We start from the raw sequence: 24,665 nt of genomic DNA, 5'->3' as shown, positions 1-24,665 counted from the left end.
ATGTTGAATCTTCTGCTCTCCCTCAGTCTGCTCCTCACTGCTCACAGTGAACAAGGTAAAATTTGCTTGTCAGCGTTTTTTCAGTTTTTGCTTCAGTCATTTTTAAGATCTTCCTGTGTCCGACGGTAAAGATCTTCCTCTGTCCCGCGGTAAAGATCTTCCTCTCTCCGGCGGTAAAGATCTTCCTCTGTCCGGCGGTAAAGATCTTCCTCTGTCCGGCGGTAAAGATCTTCCTCTGTCAGGTGCTAAAGCTCCAAAATGGACCAACTACTGGACCGCAGGTACTTCTCTTTAAATTCACAACAGCCACGGCTATTATAAAATATGGAGACAGTAAAACATCCACGATTCTTCTTCTTGAAGTGATGATTGGTTGATCAATAAAGTTCTACCTAACCTGGTTGTTCCATGCGGCGTAAACTGTTAACTTTGATCCTATTCTCTCTCTATTTTCTTTTCAAGTTAAATCAAAATCAAAGTCATTATTTAAGTTGGCCGTTCATCTGATTCCATCCTTTCATGCGCTTCCTCTTCAGGTCAGCAGTCGTGTCGCTACAACTGTGGCTATCACATGGGAGGCTGCTCCTGTGAAAGCTATTGTTGGAACTATGGCAACTGTTGCCATGACTACAACAGTAAGTGTCAAAAAATTATTTTCCCTTTTTTTTCTTTAAAATATCTTTTTACAAATGATAGATTTTCTCTGCTCTTTTATAGTTATTTAAGTTGTTAAGTGTATTAAAATAAAACAGTTATGATTTCACACTTTAAATAAAAGGTTTCTAATGAACACATTTTTGCAGGATACTGTCCCTCGACGACTTATGAGCCTCAGCGGTCGTGTCGCTACAACTGTGGCAATCACATGGGAAGCTGTTCCTGCGACAGCTCTTGTCGATACTATGGAAACTGTTGCCATGACTACAACAGTACAACAGTTTTTCAGTTTTCATCTATGAAAATATCTTTTTACAAACTAGAGATTTTCTCTTCTCTTTCATTGAGTTATTTAAGTTGTTATGTGTATTGAAATAAAACAGTTATGATTCCAGGCTTTAAATAAAATGTATCTAATGAACACATTTTTGCAGGATACTGCCCGTCAACGACTACTACACCTCCTACGACCAGTGGTATGAAATATATCTTTTTAAACTACTAACGCTGATTCAACAGTATATTTCTCACACTGAAAGAAATATGTCAACCCTCAGGTCAGCCGTCGTGTCGCTACAACTGTGGCAATCACATGGGAAGCTGCTCCTGCTCAAGCTCTTGTCGATACTATGGCAACTGTTGCCATGACTACAACAGTACAACAGTTTTTCAGTTTTCATCTATGAAAATATCTTTTTACAAACTAGAGATTTTCTCTTCTCTTTCATTGAGTTATTTAAGTTGTTATGTGTATTGAAATAAAACAGTTATGATTCCAGGCTTTAAATAAAATGTATCTAATGAACACATTTTTGCAGGATACTGCCCGTCAACGACTACTACACCTCCTACGACCAGTGGTATGAAATATATCTTTTTAAACTACTAACGCTGATTCAACAGTATATTTCTCACACTGAAAGAAATATGTCAACCCTCAGGTCAGCTGTCGTGTCGCTACAACTGTGGCAATCACATGGGAAGCTGCTCCTGCTCAAGCTCTTGTCGATACTATGGCAACTGTTGCCATGACTACAACAGTAAGTGTCAAATTTATCTTTTCCAGTTTTTGTCTTTAAAATATCTTTTTACAAATATAGATTTTCTCTTTTCTATTATAGTTATTTAAGTTGTTAAGTTTGTTGAAATAAAACAGTTATGATTTCACACTTTAAATAAAATGTATCTAATGAACACATTTTTGCAGGCTACTGTCCCTCGACGACCAGTGGTATGAAATATAACTTTTTAAACTAATAATCCTGATTCAACAGTATATTTCTAACAATGAAAGAAACATGTCAACCCTCAGGTCAGCGGTCGTGTCGCTACAACTGTGGCAATCACATGGGAAGCTGTTCCTGCTCGAGCTCTTGTCGATACTATGGCAACTGTTGCCATGACTACAACAGTAAGTGTCAAGAATTGTTTTGCAGTTTTTGTCTTTAAAATATCTTTTTACAAAGATAGATTTTCTCTTCCCTTTTATAGTTATTTAAGTTGTTAAGTGTATTAAAATAAAACAGTTATGATTTCACACTTTAAATAAAATATATCTAATATACACATTTTTGCAGACTACTGTCCCTCGACGACTTATGAGCCTCGTCCAACCAGTGGTATGATGTATATCTTTTTTAACTAATAATTCTGATTCAACAGTATATTTCTAACACTGAAAGAAACATGTCAACCCTCAGGTCAGCGGTCGTGTCGCTACAACTGTGGCAATCACATGGGAAGCTGCTCCTGCTCGAGCTCTTGTCGATACTATGGCAACTGTTGCCATGACTACAACAGTACAACAGTTTTTCAGTTTTCATCAATGGAAATATCTTTTTTCAAACTAGAGATTTTCTCTTCTCTTTCATTGAGTTATTTAAGTTGTTATGTGTATTGAAATAAAACAGTTATGATTCCAGGCTTTAAATCAAATGTATCTAATGAACACATTTTTGCAGGATACTGCCCGTCAACGACTACTACACCTCTTACGACCAGTGGTATGAAATATATCTTTTTAAACTAATAATCCTGATTCAACAGTATATTTCTAACAATGAAAGAAACATGTCAACCCTCAGGTCAGCGGTCGTGTCGCTACAACTGTGGCAATCACATGGGAAGCTGTTCCTGCTCGAGCTCTTGTCGATACTATGGCAACTGTTGCCATGACTACAATAGTGAGTCTCCAACCTCCAGTTTTCATCATTGAATTATCTGTTAAACATTATTGAAATGCAAGGAAATATTAATCTAAAATAAATGTGTAGGGTACTGTTATACACCAACTCACGACCCCTGGTGGACAACGCCAGGTACTATACCTCATTAAACTTCAAACATTTACGGGTTAACTGCAAATTTCAGTAATTCTGTTTAATACAGCGAAAACCTGTGGAGGATCCTTGTATGGTGGTGGAACTTTCACCAGCCCGAACCACCCAAACCACTACAGCGACAGGACACGTTGTGAATGGCAGATCAGGGCTCAAAGTGACCACCGGGTTTTCTTGAGGTTCACCTACGTGGAGTGAGTTCTTTTCTAATTATTTTTTTCTTTTTGCATCATGTAATCAAGAATCAATAATTTAAGCAGCACCAACAGTGGTTATATATTATTATATATATATATATATATTATAAATGCAAAAATTAAAATACTGAGAAAATTGTCTAAAAATAATACTTAACTTACTTAAGGAAAAATAAAAATATACATATTGTATATGAATTGTGATTGTCATTATTTGCAGATTAGAGAACTGCTGTAACTGCGACTACATCAGCGTCTATGATGGTCCTTCCACTGGATATCCATATCTTGGGAAGATCTGCAACAGTACCTTAAGGTCCTTTTACTCCTCTGGCAACGTGATGACTGTGGTTTTCAAGACCGATAGTTCAGTGGTGGCCCGAGGATTCAAAGCAGAGTATCACAACTCTCTGTCTCCCAACTCAGGTGAGACAACACGAGCCGCCTGTCTGAAACAAAAGGTTTAGAAGCAGCCCTTGACTCGTTGACCAAATATGCATTAGTGATGACTGGGGTGGGTGATCTTCAAAGCTTTGTGAGCACACGGAGCTCTGGCTAGATTAACCCGAAGTGTCTCTGTCTGTGTAGCATGTTTGCTTGTAGCTTCTGCTACAAATAAGATAAAAATATAGACTTTTTTAGACATTTTTTCCAAACAATTCTTCTTGTCGAGGCTTTAATACAAGAGGGACGTTACAGACGAGCAGTACGGAGTTATTTGGATGTTTTTAAGTGACTTTTTGGATGAAGATGAAGACAATTGAGCTCCAGTTGCTACATTAAAATGAACAAATATTTTTTCTATAACTCTTAAAAGATCAGAGTACTCTGAAAAAGAATCCCAACCCTAAATCGACATGAGGACGAGTAGAAAATGAGTGAAACTGTCCCTTTAAGTGTCAACAATTTATATTTTTTTGAAACTTTGAGTTTTTTGCATTGAATAGAAGTAGGTAGAAGTTTTTGGTGCCAATAATAGGAAATCTGCATTTATAGAAGTCAAACTTTGATCCATTGATTAGATTGACGAGTCATTTTGTTTAGATTGTACATCAGATGTCAGTGTAGCTCGGAAATTGTCCTTATTCTGTCATAAGACCTGGAAGCGAACTAGCAAGTGAGTCGATCCCGCTAAACACTGCACCACCGTGCTCCCAAGTTATTACTTCATAATGTCCCCCCCCGTCTGAAATCTCGGTGGACAAGAGGTTACGAGAGCAGAATCCATCATCATGTAATCATGGCTTCACTCCTCCTCCAACCCGCTGATTTGTTTATACAACATATCCCTTGGAGTTGCAGGCTTCCTGGATTTATGATGCGTGATGACAGACCTGGATGCTTGGAGAAACCGAAAACTGTTTTCAGTGGGTTTGGTCTCTGTCTTCAGGCTCCATCAGCTGCTCCGACTCCAAAATGACCGTCACGCTCAGAAAAAGCTACTTGCAGTCCGTGGGCTACGAAGCTGAAAATCTCTTCCTGAACGACGAAACCTGTCGACCTCGGGAAACCTACTACGATGTCATCTTCAGCTTCCCCATCGACACGTGTGGCAACGTCCAGAAGGTGGATCTTTGCTCCTAATTCGTTCAGCCTCGTGCTTTCTCCCTCTGAGCGTCTGGTGTCTTCGGCAGTTCGTGAACGGCACCGCGCTCTACACCAACGTCCTGCGAGGCTTCCCCAACCCCGGTGGCGAGATCACACGGCAGGACTTCTTCCGGCTGAACCTCACCTGCCTCATGAATCAGGAGTCGTTCTCCCAGATCCTTTACGTGGTCAAACATAATGGGAACAGCAGCATCATCGGAAGTGGGATGTTTAAAACCAGCATGGATTTCTACACATCCAGCAGCTTCTACTACAAGGTGGCCACACACTGAGCTCCACTTGAAGTGAGTCACGCTGACCTGTCGTTGTGAAAACAGGTGAATCAATGGCCGTATGAGGTGAGCCTCAGGCAGTACCTGTACGTGCAAATCAACATGGACCACCAACTCAACAACAGCCTACATGTCTATATCGACACATGCGTGGCTTCTCCTTCCCGCACAGACTTCCAGAACAGAGCCTACTATCTGATCCGCGACGGGTACGTCAGCAGAACTTCTTTTTTTCTCTTTTCAAAAATAAAACTAGAATGAATTTGAGTGCAGTTCTGTAGTTCCAGTCACTGTTGCTCACACATTCGTGTCTCCGGGTCAAGGTGACCCAGTGGCCTGAAAACAAAGTTGTTTGTAGTATCATCTTGTGTTATCTCTGGGTCAAGGTAACCCAGGGGCCTGAAAACAAAGGCGTTTGTGGCATCACCTTGTGTTATCTCTGGGTCAAGATGAACGACCTCCACCAGTGCATATGTATGAAGCCAGGGAGGTTGAGAGACAACACAAGGGATACCACAAACACCTTTGTTTTCAGGCCCCTTGGTCACCTTAACCCAGAGACAACACAAGATGATACAACAAATACTTTTGTTTTCAGGCCCCTGGGTCACCTTGACCCAGAGACAAAACAAGGGTTAGGAACTAGCAACAACAGTTTTTTTTAGCTATGTGACGAAAAATGTATGCTGTCAAGTGAAAAATGAACAGATTAATTGATGATACATAATTAATACATGCTTTTTTTATTTTTATTTAATGATTGTATCAGATGAACAATTGAGACATTAGTGGTTTTGCTGAAACTGGTCCAAACTGTTTCCTTCAACCCTATGTTTCCACCAGCAGAGTTCAATATTTCTATGTTCTTTCTCAGATGTACGCGTGACAGCACCTACTACTCCTACGTGAGCGGCACGCAACCCTACGCCCGCTTCAGGTTCCAGGCCTTTCAGTTCCTTAGAGCCACGGACACAGTCTACCTGCAGTGCAAGGTCTTCGTCTGTCAGGCTCCGTACTGGAACTCCGCCTGTCGCAGGACCTGCAACGGACGAAGGAAGAGAGAACTGACGTCCAATCATGAGATCCGAACTCTGACCCTGGGTCCCATCCAGCTGAAAGGTTGTGCGAGTGTTGGCCGTCGTCGGAGCTGAAGAGATCCGACCCTGATTCTCATCTCTTTAACTTTGTCCACAGCTGGTGAAGACACCAAGGAAGAAGGGAGTGAGAAAAAGGAGCCTTAAAACGAGGCGGGATTCATCCTTCATTCCACGAATCAAAACCGTTCTACAAGATTTCTTACTTTCCTCCTCTTTTTAATTAAAAGCATTCAAGTCATTCTGTGTTCACGTGTTTCTTTTTCACCATCGGACTCTTATTTAGTATTTAAAAACATTGCAGGAAAGTTCTACTTCTCATCATATATATTTCTACTTCAATACCTGAGGGTCAAGTATCCGAATGAGTCACTCCGTTAAGCACTTGAATCTTTATTTAAAAAATGATCTCAGTGTCTCAGCCACACCTGCGAAACATATCCCAAACTCGGGTCTTCTTGGTTTTACTGTTGTTCAGTTAAAAAGCAGCAGTTAGTCCAGTGAGAAAACACTTATAAATTCAATAAAAGAAAGGAATTCCAGACGTTTGATCGTCCAGAAACGATTGAGGAGCGATCGAACATTCCAGAAGAACCTACGACACCGAGTAAGGCGGTCATGACCGAACTTGACAACAAGAGGTTCTAAAACTATTTCTGTACAGGCGTTGCCAGATAATAGGCAACTAAGAACAATCTTTAAATATAGCAGTTTTACAGTTGAGTTGCTTCTTTTACGACACTTACATCAACACTTTGATTACAAGTTTAGAGTCAGAGAAACAACATTGGCTCGACGAAAGACTTCAAGTGTTATGCTACTTCTGACGGAGCCTGCCGAGCTAAGACGATTCCGATCTCTTACACAACGTGAAAAACATGTGCACTTGATCTGAAGCTCTGAGGCAACAGATGAAGAGGTGAATGTGAGGGCAAGTGGTGACTCAAAGCAACATGGTGATAGTGAGGGGGGGGCTCTCCATATAACATCACATAAACAATGTCTCGGACTCACCGCAGGACTTTGAGTAACAGCGCTGAATGACGTTTAAAGCAAACACAACATACAATCCCTTACACAACTCACACACGTACGTGCACACAATGATTCACAGACGAGTGATCACAAAAACAAGGCAATAACCAACATAAACAGTGAAAGTATGAGTATATTTTGCTGGAGGCAAAAACAATTACAAGTCAAATAAATAAACAGACACACAAACATGTGTGTGAGGCACAAAAAGACACACTTTCACACAAACACAGACAGACATTGGACCCACAGCACTAAGAGAAACTAGTAGTTTTCAAAGTTACTCAAAGTCTTGCAGCGTGATTGTCGACTAGTCCGGCCATAACCGTGACACCAGTGAAGACGAGGCACATCAGACTTACTCAAACTCCTAAAAAACTTTTAACTTTTAAAATACTACAATCTGTCATCTATCATTTCAGTCTGACATTTTGTTGACATCATCCGACACACAACGCTCATCTTAAATAATTCCTTGCACTTCATGTTTATTCGTGACAATTAAACAGTTTCCTTCCTTTAAGACAGACACATGAGAAACTTGGTCCAGTTAGTAAGGCAGGTTTAAAACACTTATGATTAAATGAGCCTCGTCATTTTGAGCACTTAAAACAACAACTTTTCTCTCACAACAATGGTATAATTCTCAAGAGGCAACAATTCTTCTCTAATGTGTTACTGTGTTTATACTTCAGTAGTCAATGGAAACTAAATATTGCTGCTCATGTTCAAGTCATTCCAACCGTCCACCGACGTCATCCCCTTTTTCCTTCTGGCTGTCAGAACGACTCGTCACTTTTCACCAGACAATTTCACAGACGACGACACATGGAATCACCTGATTGAACGTCTATGCTACATGGCGGCACCAGTAACGGATGAAACTATTCTCCGGAGCGGCTCCCCTTCACTTGTGCTGCCCGCGGGCGAAGTGGCAGGCGAAGTCGTACTTGCTCTTGCACTTGTGGCCGCAGATGTTGCACTGGAACGGGTTCTCGTAGCCGTGGCAACCCATGTGGATGGTGTAGAGGATGTTGTCGGAGAAGTAGATGTCGCAGTGCTGACACTGCTGCAGCACCTGAGGGTCCAGGTTCGGGGCCGAAAGCCCGGGGAGCGGGGTGCTGGGTTGGCTGTTCGAGATGCTGGGGGTGCTGGTGCGATCGCTGCAAGCTCCGCCTTCGGGGCTGCAGTTACTGTGTGGAGGGGGGCGGGGCTCCGGGGGCACGGGCGACGAAGAGGAGGGGTGGGTCATGTTGGGCGGTACAGCAACAGGCGCCGTGGCCGGGTAGGGCTGCTGGATGAGGAAGGGTTTCTCGTCGACGATGGACTCGGCGCCGGGAGACAGAGGAGGTTGACTTTGGGTCTGGGACTCGGAGGGAAGGCTCGCCAATTGTCCCGCCAGCGTGGACAGCTGGTTCAGCGGGTTGTCCATGACCATGTCCTGGTGGTTCTGACCGATGGAGAGACCCTCCTCGCTCCCTTGACTCTGGTTCTCGTAGCACTCCTGGTTCAGGTGCGGCAGCTCGTGGGCGTAGCCGCCGCCGCCGCTCTCGGGCTTGAGCGCCGCCATGGAGGGAGGGTTGTAGTTGATGAGGAGGCGGCGGCTGAAGCCCAGCGAGCTGGCCTTCTTCTGCAGGGCGCTCAGCATCTTCTTGTGGGACAGGGAGCGGGCGCCTTTCATCGGCAGGAGCTTGTGGCGTCTGCGGCGATGGTGGGACAGGTTGCTGCGGTCGCTGCAGCGGAAGGAACAGAGTTCGCACTTGTACGGCTTCTCCCCGGTGTGGGAGCGCATGTGCGCCTCCAGGTGGCGCTCGTAGGCCGAAGCGAAGGGACAGAGGTGGCAGCGGTGAGGTTTTTCCCCTGTTGAAAGTAATTTTTAGAGATTTAACAAAACAATTATGACACATTTTTTCACATTTGAAACTGGAGGGTTTGTGTCTTCACCTATTTTCACCTATTAAACTTATCCAATCAAATTCTGTAAAATCAATCAACTAAAAACTAATTCTGTCTCAATGTTAGACACCATCTCAGCAGAAGCACTTGCCGGTGTGAATCCGAATATGCTCGATGAGTCGCGCGGTCCCTCTGGTCGCATAGTTGCAGTATCGACACTTGAGTTTGCCGTCGTACGTTCGCTCAAAACCGTCCACCAGAATCCCGGAGCCGTCCTCCAGGGACATGTCCACGGGTGGATGGTCCAGTCCGTTGTGGCTGCAGTCTGCAGGAGAGGTCATCAGAGGGAGTTCATGCTTTAACTTTGTACGACACAAACATGCATAATATCTAATTTTCCTGGATTGTGAACACTTTCGTCTTTCGGATGTCAAGACGGATAAAAGCTATATTAAGTAAGTAAGTAGTTATTGTTAGGGCTTTTCCAGACCAGGGTCACAAAGCGCTTAAACAATCAAAACAATATTCAATAAAGTATATACTTTAAAGATCAAGATAAAACTGATAACACAACAGGAGTTCCAGAAAATCAAGGAAAAGCCTGAACAAATAAAAACGTCTTAAGATGTTTCTTGAAGGAGTCAGTAGATCCATCAAACACAGAGAGAGAGGAAGATTGTTCCAAAGCTTAGGAGCAACAGCCTGGAAGGATTTCTCTCCTCTGGTCCTGAACCTTGTTCAGGAACCATAAGTAGATTCTGATCCACAGACCTCAGAGCCCGAGCTGGGGTGTAAGGCTGGATCAGATCAGTGATTTAAGGAGGAGCCTGACCATGAATAGATCTGAAAGTAAGAACCAAAATTTTAAAGTTGATCCTGAAAGAAACTGGAAGCCAGTGAAGAGTTTTAAGCATCGGAGAAATGTGAGTTCTTCTACTAGAGCGGGTTAGAATTCTCGCTGCAGAGTTCTGAATCAACTGCAGGCGAGACAGCTCCTTCTTATTAAGACATGAAAACAAACTGTTACAATAGTCCAGGCGAGAACAAACAAACGCATGAATTACAAGCTCCAGATCATCTTGTGACAACATTTTCCTAAGTTTAGAGATTTTTCTCAGTTGAAGGAAACTTCTGGTCAGTTTTCTGCATCATTTGTTTTATTTTCGACCATTCCTTGGTTTACAGATCCGTAAAATGTATTTAGAATAAACTTATTTGATTTTTTTTACCATGCAGACATTGAACAAAGAAATCCTGGCAGATCCAGGCGATGACTGAGGTTGAGAGGATACAGTCCGCTCCAGCAGCTTTTAAAGCTGATGTTTGGACATATTTTGGTTTCAAAACAAATGAAAGTATATACGACTTTGTCAAGAATCATGTTCTGTAAATTCTGCAACCCCAGAGTCAAGTACTCGACAACACTACAAATATATCCTACAGTACCACAATATATCGTATTGTTCCCCCTGTATCATACATGTAGGTATCGCCATATTCTTGCCAATACACACCCTGACAAAGTATGGTTATCTGAATTAGTAAAAATAAGTAAGTAAGCTTAGGATTTACTAACAGAAAAGTGGTATTATACAGAAATCCCTACAACTTATTTGGTAGCAAAACGATCAACCGCACACACTTTTAACAATATCTATCAAGCAAACAAAGCAACTGACAATCAAAATGACGAGGGCAGGAAAGTGTGTCACCTGGTGGAATTTCATCCGTTTCTTTCACGCCACTGACGGAGCCTGATATCATGTTGACATGCTGCGTCTGCTGGCTCAGGTACTCCTGGAAGTCCTTGACGAAGTCCAGCGTGTCGGGCTTCTCTTCCCCCATTAGGACGATGTGAAGGGCCAACACTGAAATTCAAAATGTGAGAATTGATCAACCGAAAAACACAAAATACAATATAAATAAATCCATATTAACCTCTGCCCTTAATCGTCACTTTGCAAAAATGGCAGACTAAACATGTGTTTTACTTCTTAAATGTTTGACAAGCAGAGGAGAAAGTAGGACAAAGTAATAAGATTCAAACATCTGATTTAAAAAAAAAAAAACGACAATGAATTTGTCACTGTGCGTCATCAATCCAGGAAGTCTCCACCTCCAAGTGACTTCTTGTTATTACGTTATAACAGAAGGAGGAGAATTTATAAAGAACTAACTTTACCAAAACATGGTCATGATGAGAGACTTACTGCATCTTGGAGAGAAAGACTTGAACATTTGAAACATGTGTATCAGAAGAGTTGGGTTTTCACATTAGTTGCCCTTTAACTGTCAAACTTTCATAGTTCTGGTAGAGATGATCTTCTCTCAGTTCTCACCTAATATGGAACATTTAGGTGACTCAAATATTAAGATTTGCTTTGAAAAAAAAGCAATAACAATTATTATCTATTGCTTGAAACTGTTTATATGTGACTATTTAATGCAACCAGAATAATATTGACTAGTTAAAAGTAAACAAAGCAGGTAAAATGTTGTAACACTTGGATGGACATTAGGATGGAGTGAAAGAATGCAACAGTTTTCAACGTAAAGACGTGATGAAGCTCAATGATTTCGTTTTGTGTCCATAGTTAACACCGACGTACCTCACAGACAATATCCAGCTGCTTGTAGCGGATTATTTTCTCAGGAAACGGGTTTAAGACGAACTGAACATGAGTGTTGATCCAGAGTCGAGTGTTAGCCTGAGAGCAAACATTAGCTTCAGAGATAAACACGGTCTTCGTCGTCCCGGTGACGAGGCCTTTCCATCATCGTCAGTGGACGACAGGGAAAAATGGCTGTGAAAGAAGAGGTTTTTTCTAAAAGGCCGCGATGTGAATCTGGAGAAAAGACGAACCAAAACAATAATGTCTGTGTTAAGGTAAAGGGTCGCGGCTGGGCGGTGATCGGTCTTCGAAACACCGCCACCTAGTGGACCGGAGGAGGTTATCGCCATGACACAGAAGAATACAACAACAACAATAATAATATTATAAATGACGATGTTAATAATTATGACAATAACAATAATGGCAATTACGAATATATTAATTACTATAATAGTAATAATAATAATATATGCTCTTAAATTATAATAAAACTCTATATGTAAAACGACCACGAGAGCTTCTGCTACTGCGACTCTCTAAAACAAACGAATGAGTTATTTTATTTAAATTTCTAACATGATAATGTCTCTTTTTTTATTTAAATGTATTGTATGGTATTTTATTAATCTCTTTTTATTTTATTCGTATTATTTCTTTAAAAAATATATATATTCTTTAATGCCACTACAACAAACAACGGTGTCACTGGCAATAAAAGTTTTTCTGAATCCGATTCTAAATTATTGACAGTTGTATTTTTGCGTGTTTAAACATTGCTTTCTGACCATGAATACTATTTAATAATATTTAACGTTTTTCATGTTTTAATTTAGTTTAATGTAATTTAATATATATATATTTAAATTATTAATTATTCCTTATTTATAAGCCATTTTGTGTTATTTTATTTTAAGGTAAGGTAAGATAAGGTAAAAACTTTATTGATCTTGAAATTGTTTTTTTCCAATAGCCACAGAAAATACAGCAATTTTTCATAAGAAATAAATCAAAATAAAATAAGAACAAGAACAAAGAGAAATAAAGAGAAAGCACAAGATGATACAATCTAAGTCTAAAACGATATTTATTATTACGATATATTTATTAACAATATTTATTGTACTAATTTAATTTTTTTTAATTCACATTATTTCATTTCTATATTCTCTTATATCACCACAGCAGATTCCTGAGTTGTGTTTACAACACTGACATTAAAAGTCTTTTTGATTCTGATTACAAATATCACAAGATACAATTATTTCGAGATGAATAAAACATGTCCATGATCATTTCATTGTTATGATGAGATACAGACGCTGGCTCACTTTGCCAGCAGCTAGTTAGTTATTTAGTTAGTTATTGAGCTGATCCTGACACGACATACTTTCATCATGCGATTACAGGCAAGTAAGTTGCTAAATGAGGCACAACAATCGCATTACTTTCAAAAGCTATTGACTCATCAATAATTGACCAGTGAGTGCTTAGCAAAGATCGAGTTGCTCCATTTGTGTCAAAGTTGCTGAAGAAGCACTGGTGAGAAGATGATAAATGGTCAAGTTGAGCGAGGACGCCGGATCCTTTTACCACATTTACAACTCCATTGTCAAGAGTCCAGTTGCTGTCAAAGCTTGGACACAAGCTACAGATGATGTCAATCTAATTCAGCCGACATGATTGTCAGCTAAAATAAAACTGCTATTATCACAACTGATACTACTGTTGCTACTACTAGAATTAGAACCGCCGTATATAATGTATTATTTAATTAACAACTGCTGCTATACATACTACAAGTTGCAAAAAAAGAAATTACTACTATTTAATGATGGATTACAAAGAATGAAAAAATATAACACACAAAATCGGCAATACTTGCTGACTTACTTGGTGCTGGTTATGGTAAAGAAGATTTAATCAACAGAAAAACAACCATTGCAAAACTCCATCATAGTTTTAGTATTTTGGGATTTTTGTACCATAACCACCCCAACTCTGCTGTGATTGGTCAAACATCAAGGTTTGTCACCATGTGTCACCAATCCCAGAAGTCTCCACCTCTAAGGGACCGATGTATAAACAAAGCGGGGTGTGATCACAGCTGGCTGGAGGAGGAGTGAAGCCAATATTATATCATAATGGACTCCGCTCTCGTAAGTCTTGTTGGCCGAGATAGACAGACGGACGGACGGACGGACGGATGGATGGATGGATGGATGGATGGATGGATGGATGGATGGATGGATGGATGGATGGATGGATGGATGGATGGATGGATGGATGGATGGATGGATGGATGGATGGATGGATGGATGGATGGATGGATGGATGGATGGATGGATGGACGGACGGACGGACGGATGGACAGACAGATAGATGGATAGAATGGACCTAAATGGATATCGACTGGTCCAGTTTCGAACAATGAACATTTCTTTTGCCCTTTAAAACACATTTAGTATCTCTTACTGGTTACCTTAAATGCAGTTTGATATTTAAACACTAGATGGCAGACTTGCCTCAGAGACTAATCACCAGGTTTCTGTCCATCCAGGATCATCTGAAATGTTTACAGTGTGTTTTATATATTTAATGTCTCAAATGTTTCAACGTTTTTTTATTTTTACTCACGGCTCACAAACCAGATTTATTGAAAGCAAGTGTCAGCCGGCAGGTTGAGGTGGAAGACTCGCTGACACTTGACCTCCTCAGGTGAACCATGACCAAGAACCGGAGCAGCTAATTACATCAACTCCCAACAGCCTGTCCTCACTAATGTTATTTTATTGCAATTTAATTATCCTCAGGTTTCCAGCCGAAGCCAGATCCTGCTCAATAATTCACCTCCTGACACAATGATTTGTGAACGTGGAAGACAAAGAGCATGTCTCTCACTAGTTTCTCTCACTCGGACCACACTTGTTGACTGAAATCTTACTGCTTAAACACACCTGCCGGTGAAACTTTCATTCTAAAACGATCGAGTCCAGCTTCATTTGCAAGGATGTGTACTTACAACTGCAGTTACGTCCAGTCTAGATTCAACAAGCTTAAAGTGATAGTTCACCCAAAATTCACCCTCATGCCGACTAGGGGCTGGGATTATTTTCAGTAATCTGATTGTTTTTAGTGTTATGGACAAAAATGTTTGTTCATTTTAATGTAGTGACTGGAGCTCAGTTGTTTTCGTCTTCATTTCATCCAAAAAGACACTTAAAAACATCTAAATACCTCCATACTGCTTGTCTGTAACGTCCATCTTGTATTGAAGCCTCGACATGAGGAATTATTTTGAAATAATTAAACAAGTCTATATTTTAAGCAAGTTTGTAGCAGAATGCTAAAAAGCCAACAGGCAGCGTATATTAGACATTAGCGTTTCCTGTCTGTGTAGCATGTTAGCCTTTTAGCTTCTTCTAAAAGCGATCTTAAAGTATAATCTTATTAACGTATTTCTCATGTCGAGGCTTCGATACAAGATGAACGTTACAGACGAGCAGTATGGAGGTATTTTGATGTTTTTAAAAGTATTTTTGGACGAAGATGAAGACGAAGACAACTGAACTCCAGTGGCTACATTAAAATGAACAAACATTTTTGTCTATAACTCTAAAAAGGAACAGGGAAAATAATCCCAACCCTCACCCGAGGGTGAGTACAAAATGAGTCAAATAAAAATTCTAGGTAAACTATCCCTTAAACATTAAAAGTTAAAGTATTTTTTTTTTTTACATGTAAACATTCACAGTGCAGTTTGGAAAAAGTGTATAGTATTCAAAGAAAGGGCTGTTAAAAAATAAATAAAATACATATATATATACATATAATTTTGTATTCACTTTAAACATAAATGCACACCTTTTCTTTAGTATTAATAGTGAATAATTTCATTTTCTCTCTCCAGCTTGACTGTGTTTAGTACAACAAAACAAACAAAGATGTCGAGGTGAGGGTTGAACCCGTGCTCAGGCTCCCTCCGTTGAAAAGGTTCCTCCAGCTCTTCACCGCTTCCTTCAGGAGCTTGTTTGTGGTTCAGCCAACACATCATTGAAGCCTCGTTTTCCTGTGAGGAATTGGAATTTAATTTGTGGCAGCAGTTCTGGGTCACTTTGTGGGGGCAGCCTTCTGGAAAAGCCCTTTGAACGGGAGACAAGTGCAGCCATAGTAACGCGGGCGGAGGCCTCTCCAGGCCGAGGATTTATTCTTCTTGTGAGACTGTTTCTTTCTTGAAGTCGCCCGCTGCTCGTGGAGCTTTTTCAAAAAGAAGGAGAGGAGAAATAAAGGAGGCGTATATTGAGCTTTCTTCCCCCCTCACCACTTAATTTCCTCGCAGACGCGCCGCACGCCGTTGTAATGAATGTAATTGCTGCCTTTGATGAGAATGCTATTATCTGGATCACACTTTACATGGACAAACAGGCCGGCCCCTCCTCTCCATTCAACTCGGCAATGAGACCCCCCCCCCCCTCCAATTATGCAGGAACAAGTGGCTTTTCATGAGCCGGCTCTTGATTGGCGCGGCCCGGATCCAGCCACGTGTGGACAAAAGAGAGATTAGATGAGATACAGCCTCCACCAAGAACCCTATTTCCCTGATTAATTTCCTGCGTGTCGCTAGAAAGGCTCACTCGCTCCCGAAGTCTGTCTCGTCCTGAAAGACAAACTTTCATCTTTTGCAGTCAATGAGGGAGACCATGTTTACTGACTCAAGTTTGACAACAGGTTCATGTTTTCTGACAGAAACTGCTTGTGTTTAGATAACCTTGAAACATTATATTGTGTTGTGTAACGACAACATGCAAACATGTTTACACACACGCAGACATACATGAACACACATGCACACATGCAAACACATTTACATACACACACACATGCAGACACACTCACACACGCACACATACACACACACATATACATATTTAGACACATACAAACTCACACACAAACACATGCACGCATGCAGACAGACACGCACATGCATACATATTTACACACACACATTGACGTACACACACACACACACACACACAGACAAACTCACACTGAACACACGCAAACACAGGTTTGATGGTCGATGTGAGAGAAAAACTGAATTTTGTCTGAAACGACCCCTCATAGACAAACACACAAAGACACACTCACATAAACTCGGACACACTAACACAACGCAAGCAGAAACACACGCTTACACACATACACCTACACACTTACAAAGAAATGCACACACAGATACAAACACACGTATACACACAAACACAAATGCACACACATGAATGCACACACACATGCACACACACACACATATACATACAACCCTACATCTAAACACACACACACAACTAACTTTCAGATCTATTCATGGTCAGGCTCCTCCTTACATCAGTGATCTGATCCAGCCTTACACCCCAGCTCGGGCTCTGAGGTCTGTGGATCAGAATCTACTGATGGTTCCTGAACATGCCTCCGGACCAGAGGAGAGAAATCCTTTCAAGCTGTTGCTCCTAAGCTCTGAGTTTGATGGATCACCTGACTCCATCAAGAAACATCTTAAGACATTTTTATTCGTTCAGGCTTTTCCGTGATTTTCTGAGACTCCTGTGTTTGTCTTATGTGTCTTGATCTTTTAAAGTATATATTTTAACTTTGTATTGTTTTTGATTGTTAAAGGGTTTTGTGACCCTGGTCTAGAAAGGTGCTTTACAAATAACCATTACTTGCTTACTTGCTTACTTACTTACACACAAACACACACAAACCCACACATGAAGACATGTTAAACAGCTATAATGGACTTTACCATGTGATGCGCGATGAAGCTGCGCTTGTGTGAGGAAGTCTAAGTGTTTTTCTGACTGGATTATTACAGTATTCAAGCATCACTTGACAAATCCTGGCACACCTCGGCCTCATTCAGCAGGCTGACATATCGGAAACAATCAAATGAAAAAAAAAAGAAGTGACAAATGACACTATTACTTCTTAAATATTGTCATCCTTGAAATGTATTCACACATTTGGTCTTCACGGCTGATGGATGGTTCCTCACAGCGAGCCATTCCCAGCTGATGGATTGATAATCAATTCATTTGACTATTATGCTTGGCTGCGAGGGGTTAGCGCTATTGCTCACTTTTATCAACCATAAAATGACCAGAGCTGATGGATGCCGGTCGCCCGAGCACCAGATTCCTCCGGAGGAGCTTCTCATCCCGGAGCAGGTCAGGTGACAGCCAAACGATCGTCCAATATTTGTGACTAAAGTGGCCTTTTAGCGGTTTTCTGGACGAGTGCTCGCCTGGGCCACAAATAAAGAAGATGGTATCGGGAATTCTTGCGTGGTCACCGGGCCACGGATTTGAAATGAAGTGTCTGGCTGTGAGTTATAGTGACCCAACATCATTTGTACAGCCCGGAAAGTTGGGACATTTACCAGCTTGTCACTCCTCGGCTATAGTTCATTGTCTCAATGCACATGGATTTCGCTGTCCGTGAAAATATACGGGTTTGAATCTGCTTCCTTAAACAGCAGCAGTCGTGAGATAATTTCGACCACATTCCCCTGCTGTGTCCTAACTATTAAGTTAACAATACTCAGCACTACACAACTTTGTCTGGACAGTCTGTGGATTTTAGACTTAAGACAGAAGTGCTGAGACACTAAAAAACAACGGTTTTAATATTTGGTAAAAAAAAATTGTACATGTCGTATTTGGCAATGGTGCAGCAGAGAAGTCACGACATTGAAATCGAAACATTTTCTGACACTGTGAAGAGCCATAAGAAAATAAATGTATCTTCCTTTCTGAACCAGTTGCTTTTTGATGTTAACTTTACTACTATACTTTACTACTTGTACTCACTATTGTGAACTTGTTACTTTAGCATGTGGTCGGCTAGGCAAGCCAACCTACAACATGTCAGCAGTATATTCTACATACCTGCGTTGGATCCCGAAGTATAGATTCTATGATGAACGATTCCTCGTGTGGCAGCTGATAATCATTAAAACATGCCCAAAGCCCACAATCAACACTGTTGCTGGCGCCATTCTTGCCGTATCTGTTGTTGTAAAACGCCACGTCGATGTATTCGTGGACCTATGATGACGTACCTACTTTAAGGGTGCGTCCTATTTCTTAGTAGCTAAATGTCCCTCATTCCTTAGTTTTAAAGGGTAGCTTTAAGGATAGTTCTTGAGCACGATCGTCGTTTACCTTGACCCAGTGTCTCTCCACAATATCCTTGGTCTCCCCCCATGGTCTCCTAATATGGGTCATGCCCTCACCAGCGAGGCGTCCAGGAGGCGTCATTACCAGTCACAAGCTACCTCAACTGACTCCTCTCAACACGGAGAACCAGCAGCTCTACTCTGAGCCTCTCCTGGACGACCATTCTTCTCACCCTATCTCTCAGAGAGAGCCCAGCCATGCTTTAGAGAAAACTTATGACCATTCATGACCAAAGGTGAGGGAAGGAACGCAGATAAACCGGTATACAGAAACCTTTGCATTTTGGCTTAGCTCTATTTTTACCCCCCCAGACTGCTGTCAATCTCACGCCAGATACTTTGGGGCAGGATAACTTCAGTCTTATCACATGACCAAAGACACATGTTATATATCTTCATGACATCATAACACATTAAACACAACATTTCCTTGTATTTCTGATCACATGACCAAATACACAACACATGGTATATACTTTAATGACATCATAACACATTTAAAAAAACACTCCCTTGTAGTTCTGATCACATGACCAAATGCACAACACATGTTATATACTTTCATGACATCATAACACATTAAACACAACACTTCCTCTTTGTTATGATCACATGACCAAATAGACAAAACATGTTATATACTTTCATGACATCATAAAATATTAAACACAACAGTTCCTTGTTGTTCTGATGACATGACCAAATACACAACACATGTTATATACTTTCATGACATCATAACACATTAAACACAACACCTTCTTGTAGTTCTGATCACATGACCAAATACACAACACATGTTATATACTTTCATGACATCATAACACATTAAACACAACACTTCCTCTTTGTTCTGATCACATGACCAAATACACAAAACATGTTATATACTCTCATGACATAATAATACATTAAACACAACACTTCCTCTTTGTTATGATCACATGACCAAATACACAACACATGTTATATACTTTCATGACATCATAACACATTAAACACAACACTTCCTTGTAGTTCTGATCACACGACCAAATACACAAAACATGTTATATACTCTCATGACATCATAACACATTAAACACAACACTTCCTCTTTGTTATGATCACATGACCAAGTACACAACACATTTTTAACACTCACATGTTCAACACATTGAACACACTCCTGCCTCTCTGCTCGTCCTGCAGGCATCGTTAGCCGGCGATGATGGGAGCTACGGCGGCTATAATGGAGGGTTGACTGACCTCTGACCCGATATTGATCTGATGGCTGTGTCCAGCTGGGCCTCCCCAAACCCAGTCAGCTGGAGAGGTGTCTGAGAGCTAACACTCGAGCACCCGTCCAGTCCACTACACACTCATTAATTACATCATTTACCTGTGACAGTGACAAACCTGCACGACCACGCCGCACTTTATTAGGGTCAGTGTGTGAAGTCCAGGCCAAACTCAGACCAGACGTGTGTGAGCATGTGTGTGTGTGTACGTATGTATGTGCACGTGCGTGTGTGTGCGTGTGTGTGTGTGTGTGTGCAGTGGGGAGTGAAGGACCCATCTCATACAGTGAAGCATTACGATTATGGATGTACGCTCCAAACTGGAAGAGTGTGTAATTCGTCTTGGTTTATTTTGATTTATTTAAGATGTTGAAAGACGATAATAGACATTTTCCCTTTCAAAAGATGAAATCTACAATTCAGTAAATAAAGCAACTGTACAGAAAAATAAACTCACACAAAAGAGGAGTTGAGCCAAAGATGATGAAATTAAAAAGTAAGGGTAATAAAGAGAGAAATGTGCATATATGTGTGTGTGTGTGTGTGTGATGATGCTTGTGTGTCTGTGTATACATTTGTGCATGTTAAAATCATGGAGGCGTCTGGAGATGTCCAAGTAAGGTTGGTTCCACTGTCATTATTAGCAGCCAAATAATTTATGTTGTGAATTATCATTAGCATTAGCATTACTTTGTGTATCAGTTCAGTTACAGAGACTAAATGTTTTGCTAAAAATAATAAATAAAAAATATATATAAAATGACTGCTCTCACTTTCACAAGTTTCAAGACCTCTTCTTTGCGCTTGATGGAGTCTACTGACTCCTTTAAGAAACATCTTAAGACGTTTCTATTTGTTCAGGCTTTTCCTTGAATTTCTCGAACTCCTGTGTTGTTCTCGGTGTTGTCTTGATCTTTGAAGTATGTACTGTTTTGAGTATTGTTTTGATTGTTAAAGCGCTTTGTGACCCTGGTCTCGAAAAGCGCTATATAAATAAATATTACTTACTTACTTACTTACTTACTTTTAATATAGGTCATGACAACCTGTGTTGTTCTCAGTAGTATCTTGACCTTTAAAGTATATGTTTTATTGAGTATTGTTTTGATTGTTTAAGCACTTTGTGACCCTGGAAAAGCGCTCTATAAATACAAATTACTTACTAACTTACAACAACATAAAAGAAGTACATTTAAAGGTAGTATTCATTTTTTTTTTCAAAACAAGCTGAAATATATAAAGTAGAATGAATGTGACTTGAATGAAAACAAATATATATTAAATGAACAATGGGGAGAAAATAACGATAAGACTTTTTGAAGCAAGGAGATAAATATCTTAAACAACTTCTACTTACATGTTTAAAGGACAATATAAAAACTGAACTCTCTTGAGTCACTCACATGTTTCAAATGTTGAATCTTCCTCTCCAAGATGCAGTAAGTCTCTCATCATGACCATGTTTTGAACTTATTACTTTATAAAGTTCTCCGCGTCTGAAATCTGGGCGAACGAGAGGTTACGAGAACAGAGTCCATTATGATGCAATAATGGTTTCACTCCTCCTTCAGCCAGCTGTAATCACACCCTGTTTCGCTTATACAACAAGTCCATTGGAAATGGAGACTTCCAGGATTGAAGGCGTGAAGTGACAAACCTTGATGTTTGACCAACGACAGCAGAGTGGGTGCGGTTATGGTAAACCAGATTTCATCTCCAGAAAAACAAAGTGTTTCAGTGGGCGGTACTTAACACATCATGTAAATATTTCAATAAAAAGAGAGTTTTGTACAAACAGACACATACTGAAGAGTACAATAGAGATACAACATATATTAAAGACACACTTAGATCAACACATTAGTTGCCCTTAACTATTTTCCTTATAAATAAAAAGTATAACCGATGCAGATATTAACGCCTGTGACTCATGGAATAATTCACTTGGTTTGGTCAGAGTTAGTGATCATAGATCAATGATACGTTATATTTACAACATATTTTCTTTTTGCTTTCTGATGTCTCTGATGTGTTGACTCAGCTCTTGGCTGCTGTGTGTTGTCTTAGCAGGATTTAACGGTGAACTTTTGTTGCTGACCACTGCCTTCAAACCACCGCTTTTCTCATCCACTGTAGCCACGATTGAAGTCTATTGTTTCCCTGTCGCTGTAGCTCTCCCGCTGCACACTGGTATTTTAATCTTGACTGGGCCTACCAGTCTTACCTGCCGGCATAAAGAATTGGGACGGGAACTAAATCTGCAGCAGGTCGCAACTGGGAGGAAATAAGCAGCAAATGTAAGCAAGCATGAAATAGTTTTTCATTAATAATCCTCCTGACAGCGGCTTTTCTAATGCTGCCAGGGGGCTGTAAAAGAATATGTTGCCAATTCCCACCCTATTAAGGTGGAATAGAATGGGAAAGCCATAATGGTGCGGAAGGAGACGTTGCATATAGCAGCAGGAGATGGTGCTGGAGCGAGAGAAGGATGTCTCTGCGACGATCAATGGGTCAATCGTTTTCTCACACCGAGGTTCCGCTCATCAAAGTGTTGAGTATCACTTATGACTTAGCAAATAATCAATGCTCAAGTTGGACTGATAGGGTAGGAAAACAGTGACGTTTAAACACTACAGTCCAACAATGTTCTGCACTAAATATCCTGTGTCAACCAAACATCAACGACCTTAAAGCAGCTATATGTAAGATTGGAAACATTGACTTCTGTGTGGCTGAATTATAAGATTATTGTTGTGTCAAGGTCTGGTAACTTCAAGAAGTCTCAGTAATTCAATAATACTGTCTCTGCGTAATAGCGGTTTGTTTTATTATTTTTTAAAACAAAAACAAAAGTATACAACAACAAAAAATAAAAGCTATTAGCAAACAAACTAAGCAAAACATGTTAAAGTGATACTTCACACAAAATTCAAATTTCACTCATTTTCTACTCTTCCTCAAGTCGACTAAGAAGGAGCCGACTACTTGGAAATAATCCCAACCCTTTGTCGACATCAGGATGAGTAGAAAATGAATGAAATCTGAATTTTGGTTTAACTATCACTTTAATCCAATCTGCACATAAAAAACATAAATGTTAATAAAATGAATTATGACCTTAGGGTGGATCATTGACTATCATCTATTCGAGAAAGTTCTTTATTGTGGAACATATCCAACACAAAGCCGCCTCTGAACAATGTCACATGTAGTGTCTGTTTAGTCCTCTGTGCTGTGAGTATTTGTGTCCTCATGTTTCCTGACGTTACGAAGCCCTGCTGTAAGAGCGAGTCAATCACACTGATGAAACCAGAGAGAGAGGAAAGAAGGCAAACAAACACCAATTGTCGCCTGTCACAAGGAGGAGGAGAGTTTCCCTAGTTCTCACTGAGCCAACAAGAGTTGTGTCAATCAGTGTCAAGTAGGAAACGCCGCGTCTGCCCTTTCATCTTGTTAACTTGAGTCTTGTTTGGTTGTCTCCTCAGTTTATCCTCTTCAACTCCTGACAGACGAAGCTGAGGGAAAACAAACAGGTAGTTAAATGGCTATTAGTTTTGATCGGCCAGTAATGGACTCTTATTTAGAAGTCGATTGATTGATCATGGACTAATCAGTTTTGGTTCATTTCCAGCTCATGGGCTGGATCTCAAGCCACTTTCCTCCAGTGAAGAGAATCCAAGTGAAATTGATCTGAAGTCCATCACAGACCAAAGGTCAACAGAAGATCAAAGAGTTTCCACATAATTTATTTAGTCAGAACGCTTCATAAAGGAAGGACACTCTGGAAAGGATAATTTGTCTCCTATTATTTTTTCTTCATTACTATATCATTTGTTCATCATTATTTTCTTTATTTGCTACAAAACTGTATCAATATTTGACAGCACTGTATTGATTATTTAAATTTAATATATATGTATATAGTTGAATAATGTGTATGTAAAATTAAAAATAAATATATATTTTTTCATTTATAATTAACAATAATAATTGCAGATCAATATATTGCAATGTATCCTATCGTTTCCCCTGTATCGTGATACGTCTCGTATCGTCAGATTCTTGCTTAACACGTATGACATATACTCATGATGTGCTTAAAACGACATTTAAAAAAAAAGAAAATTCAGATATCTTGAGTGAAAAAGGCTGTTCAACTAGTGATCGATAACAAGACTAAATTCACAGTACTGGTCCGGCGATACTATCCCTGTCTCTCATGAGGCCCCTGCCTGAGGACCCTGAATGGCTCCGCCCTGGTCTAAGGTAATAGAACAGCCCCTTATTTATGCAGCAGAGGGATCAGATGTCTCCTTGGATGGACAAGATAATGTCGTGTCACTGAAGGTTCACTACATTGTCTCTCTGAATCGAGTCTCTGGATTTGTAGCGCAAGCAGTTAAGAGATCAGTCATGATTCTGGAGGAAAATACTCCAG

The 24,665-nt window shown here is 40.3% G+C and overlaps 2 protein-coding genes across 2 annotated transcripts; one reads left to right on the top strand and one right to left on the bottom strand.

The window, feature by feature from the left end:
- On the top strand, window positions 1–6,396 carry LOC148069651 (uncharacterized). Its single transcript, XM_087803298.1, has 22 exons — window positions 1–55; window positions 108–281; window positions 537–635; window positions 804–929; window positions 1,092–1,133; window positions 1,215–1,313; window positions 1,476–1,514; window positions 1,599–1,697; window positions 1,865–1,888; window positions 1,970–2,068; window positions 2,235–2,276; window positions 2,358–2,456; window positions 2,619–2,660; window positions 2,742–2,840; window positions 2,931–2,975; window positions 3,046–3,190; window positions 3,414–3,619; window positions 4,584–4,759; window positions 4,828–5,058; window positions 5,119–5,282; window positions 5,948–6,192; window positions 6,268–6,396. Exons 1-22 carry the CDS (start codon window positions 1–3, stop codon window positions 6,312–6,314), a joined length of 2,397 nt encoding a protein of 798 aa, XP_087659424.1. The 3' UTR covers window positions 6,315–6,396.
- A 148-nt stretch (window positions 6,397–6,544) lies between these two features.
- Window positions 6,545–11,986, bottom strand: ikzf5 (IKAROS family zinc finger 5). The gene is made up of 4 exons (XM_087803021.1): window positions 11,708–11,986; window positions 10,811–10,966; window positions 9,250–9,423; window positions 6,545–9,062 (listed from the first exon to the last, which is right to left on the bottom strand). The coding sequence occupies exons 2-4, from the start codon at window positions 10,941–10,943 to the stop codon at window positions 8,110–8,112; spliced, it is 1,260 nt and encodes a 419-aa protein (XP_087659147.1). The 5' UTR covers window positions 10,944–10,966; window positions 11,708–11,986; the 3' UTR covers window positions 6,545–8,109.
- Between the last annotated feature and the right edge of the window lie 12,679 nt (window positions 11,987–24,665).

The sequence above is a fragment of the Callionymus lyra genome, chromosome 11 (assembly GCF_982586985.1).
Source record: "Callionymus lyra chromosome 11, fCalLyr1.hap1.1, whole genome shotgun sequence".
In the NCBI taxonomy this organism is placed as follows: Eukaryota; Metazoa; Chordata; class Actinopteri; order Syngnathiformes; family Callionymidae; genus Callionymus; species Callionymus lyra.
Note: the sequence above shows the minus strand (reverse complement) of the source record. Positions and strands in the feature narration are given on the sequence as shown.

Coding starts and splice junctions, on each gene's coding strand:
- LOC148069651 (XM_087803298.1), top strand. CDS start 1: ATGTTGAATCTTCTGCTCTCCCTCAGTCTGCTCCTCACTGCTCACAGT. Junction 930..1,091: donor CTGTTGCCATGACTACAACA/GTACAACAGTTT, acceptor ACATTTTTGCAG/GATACTGCCCGTCAACGACT. Junction 2,457..2,618: donor CTGTTGCCATGACTACAACA/GTACAACAGTTT, acceptor ACATTTTTGCAG/GATACTGCCCGTCAACGACT.
- ikzf5 (XM_087803021.1), bottom strand. CDS start 10,943: ATGGGGGAAGAGAAGCCCGACACGCTGGACTTCGTCAAGGACTTCCAG. Junction 9,424..10,810: donor AACGGATGAAATTCCACCAG/GTGACACACTTT, acceptor CCTCTCCTGCAG/ACTGCAGCCACAACGGACTG. Junction 9,063..9,249: donor GCATATTCGGATTCACACCG/GCAAGTGCTTCT, acceptor TACTTTCAACAG/GGGAAAAACCTCACCGCTGC.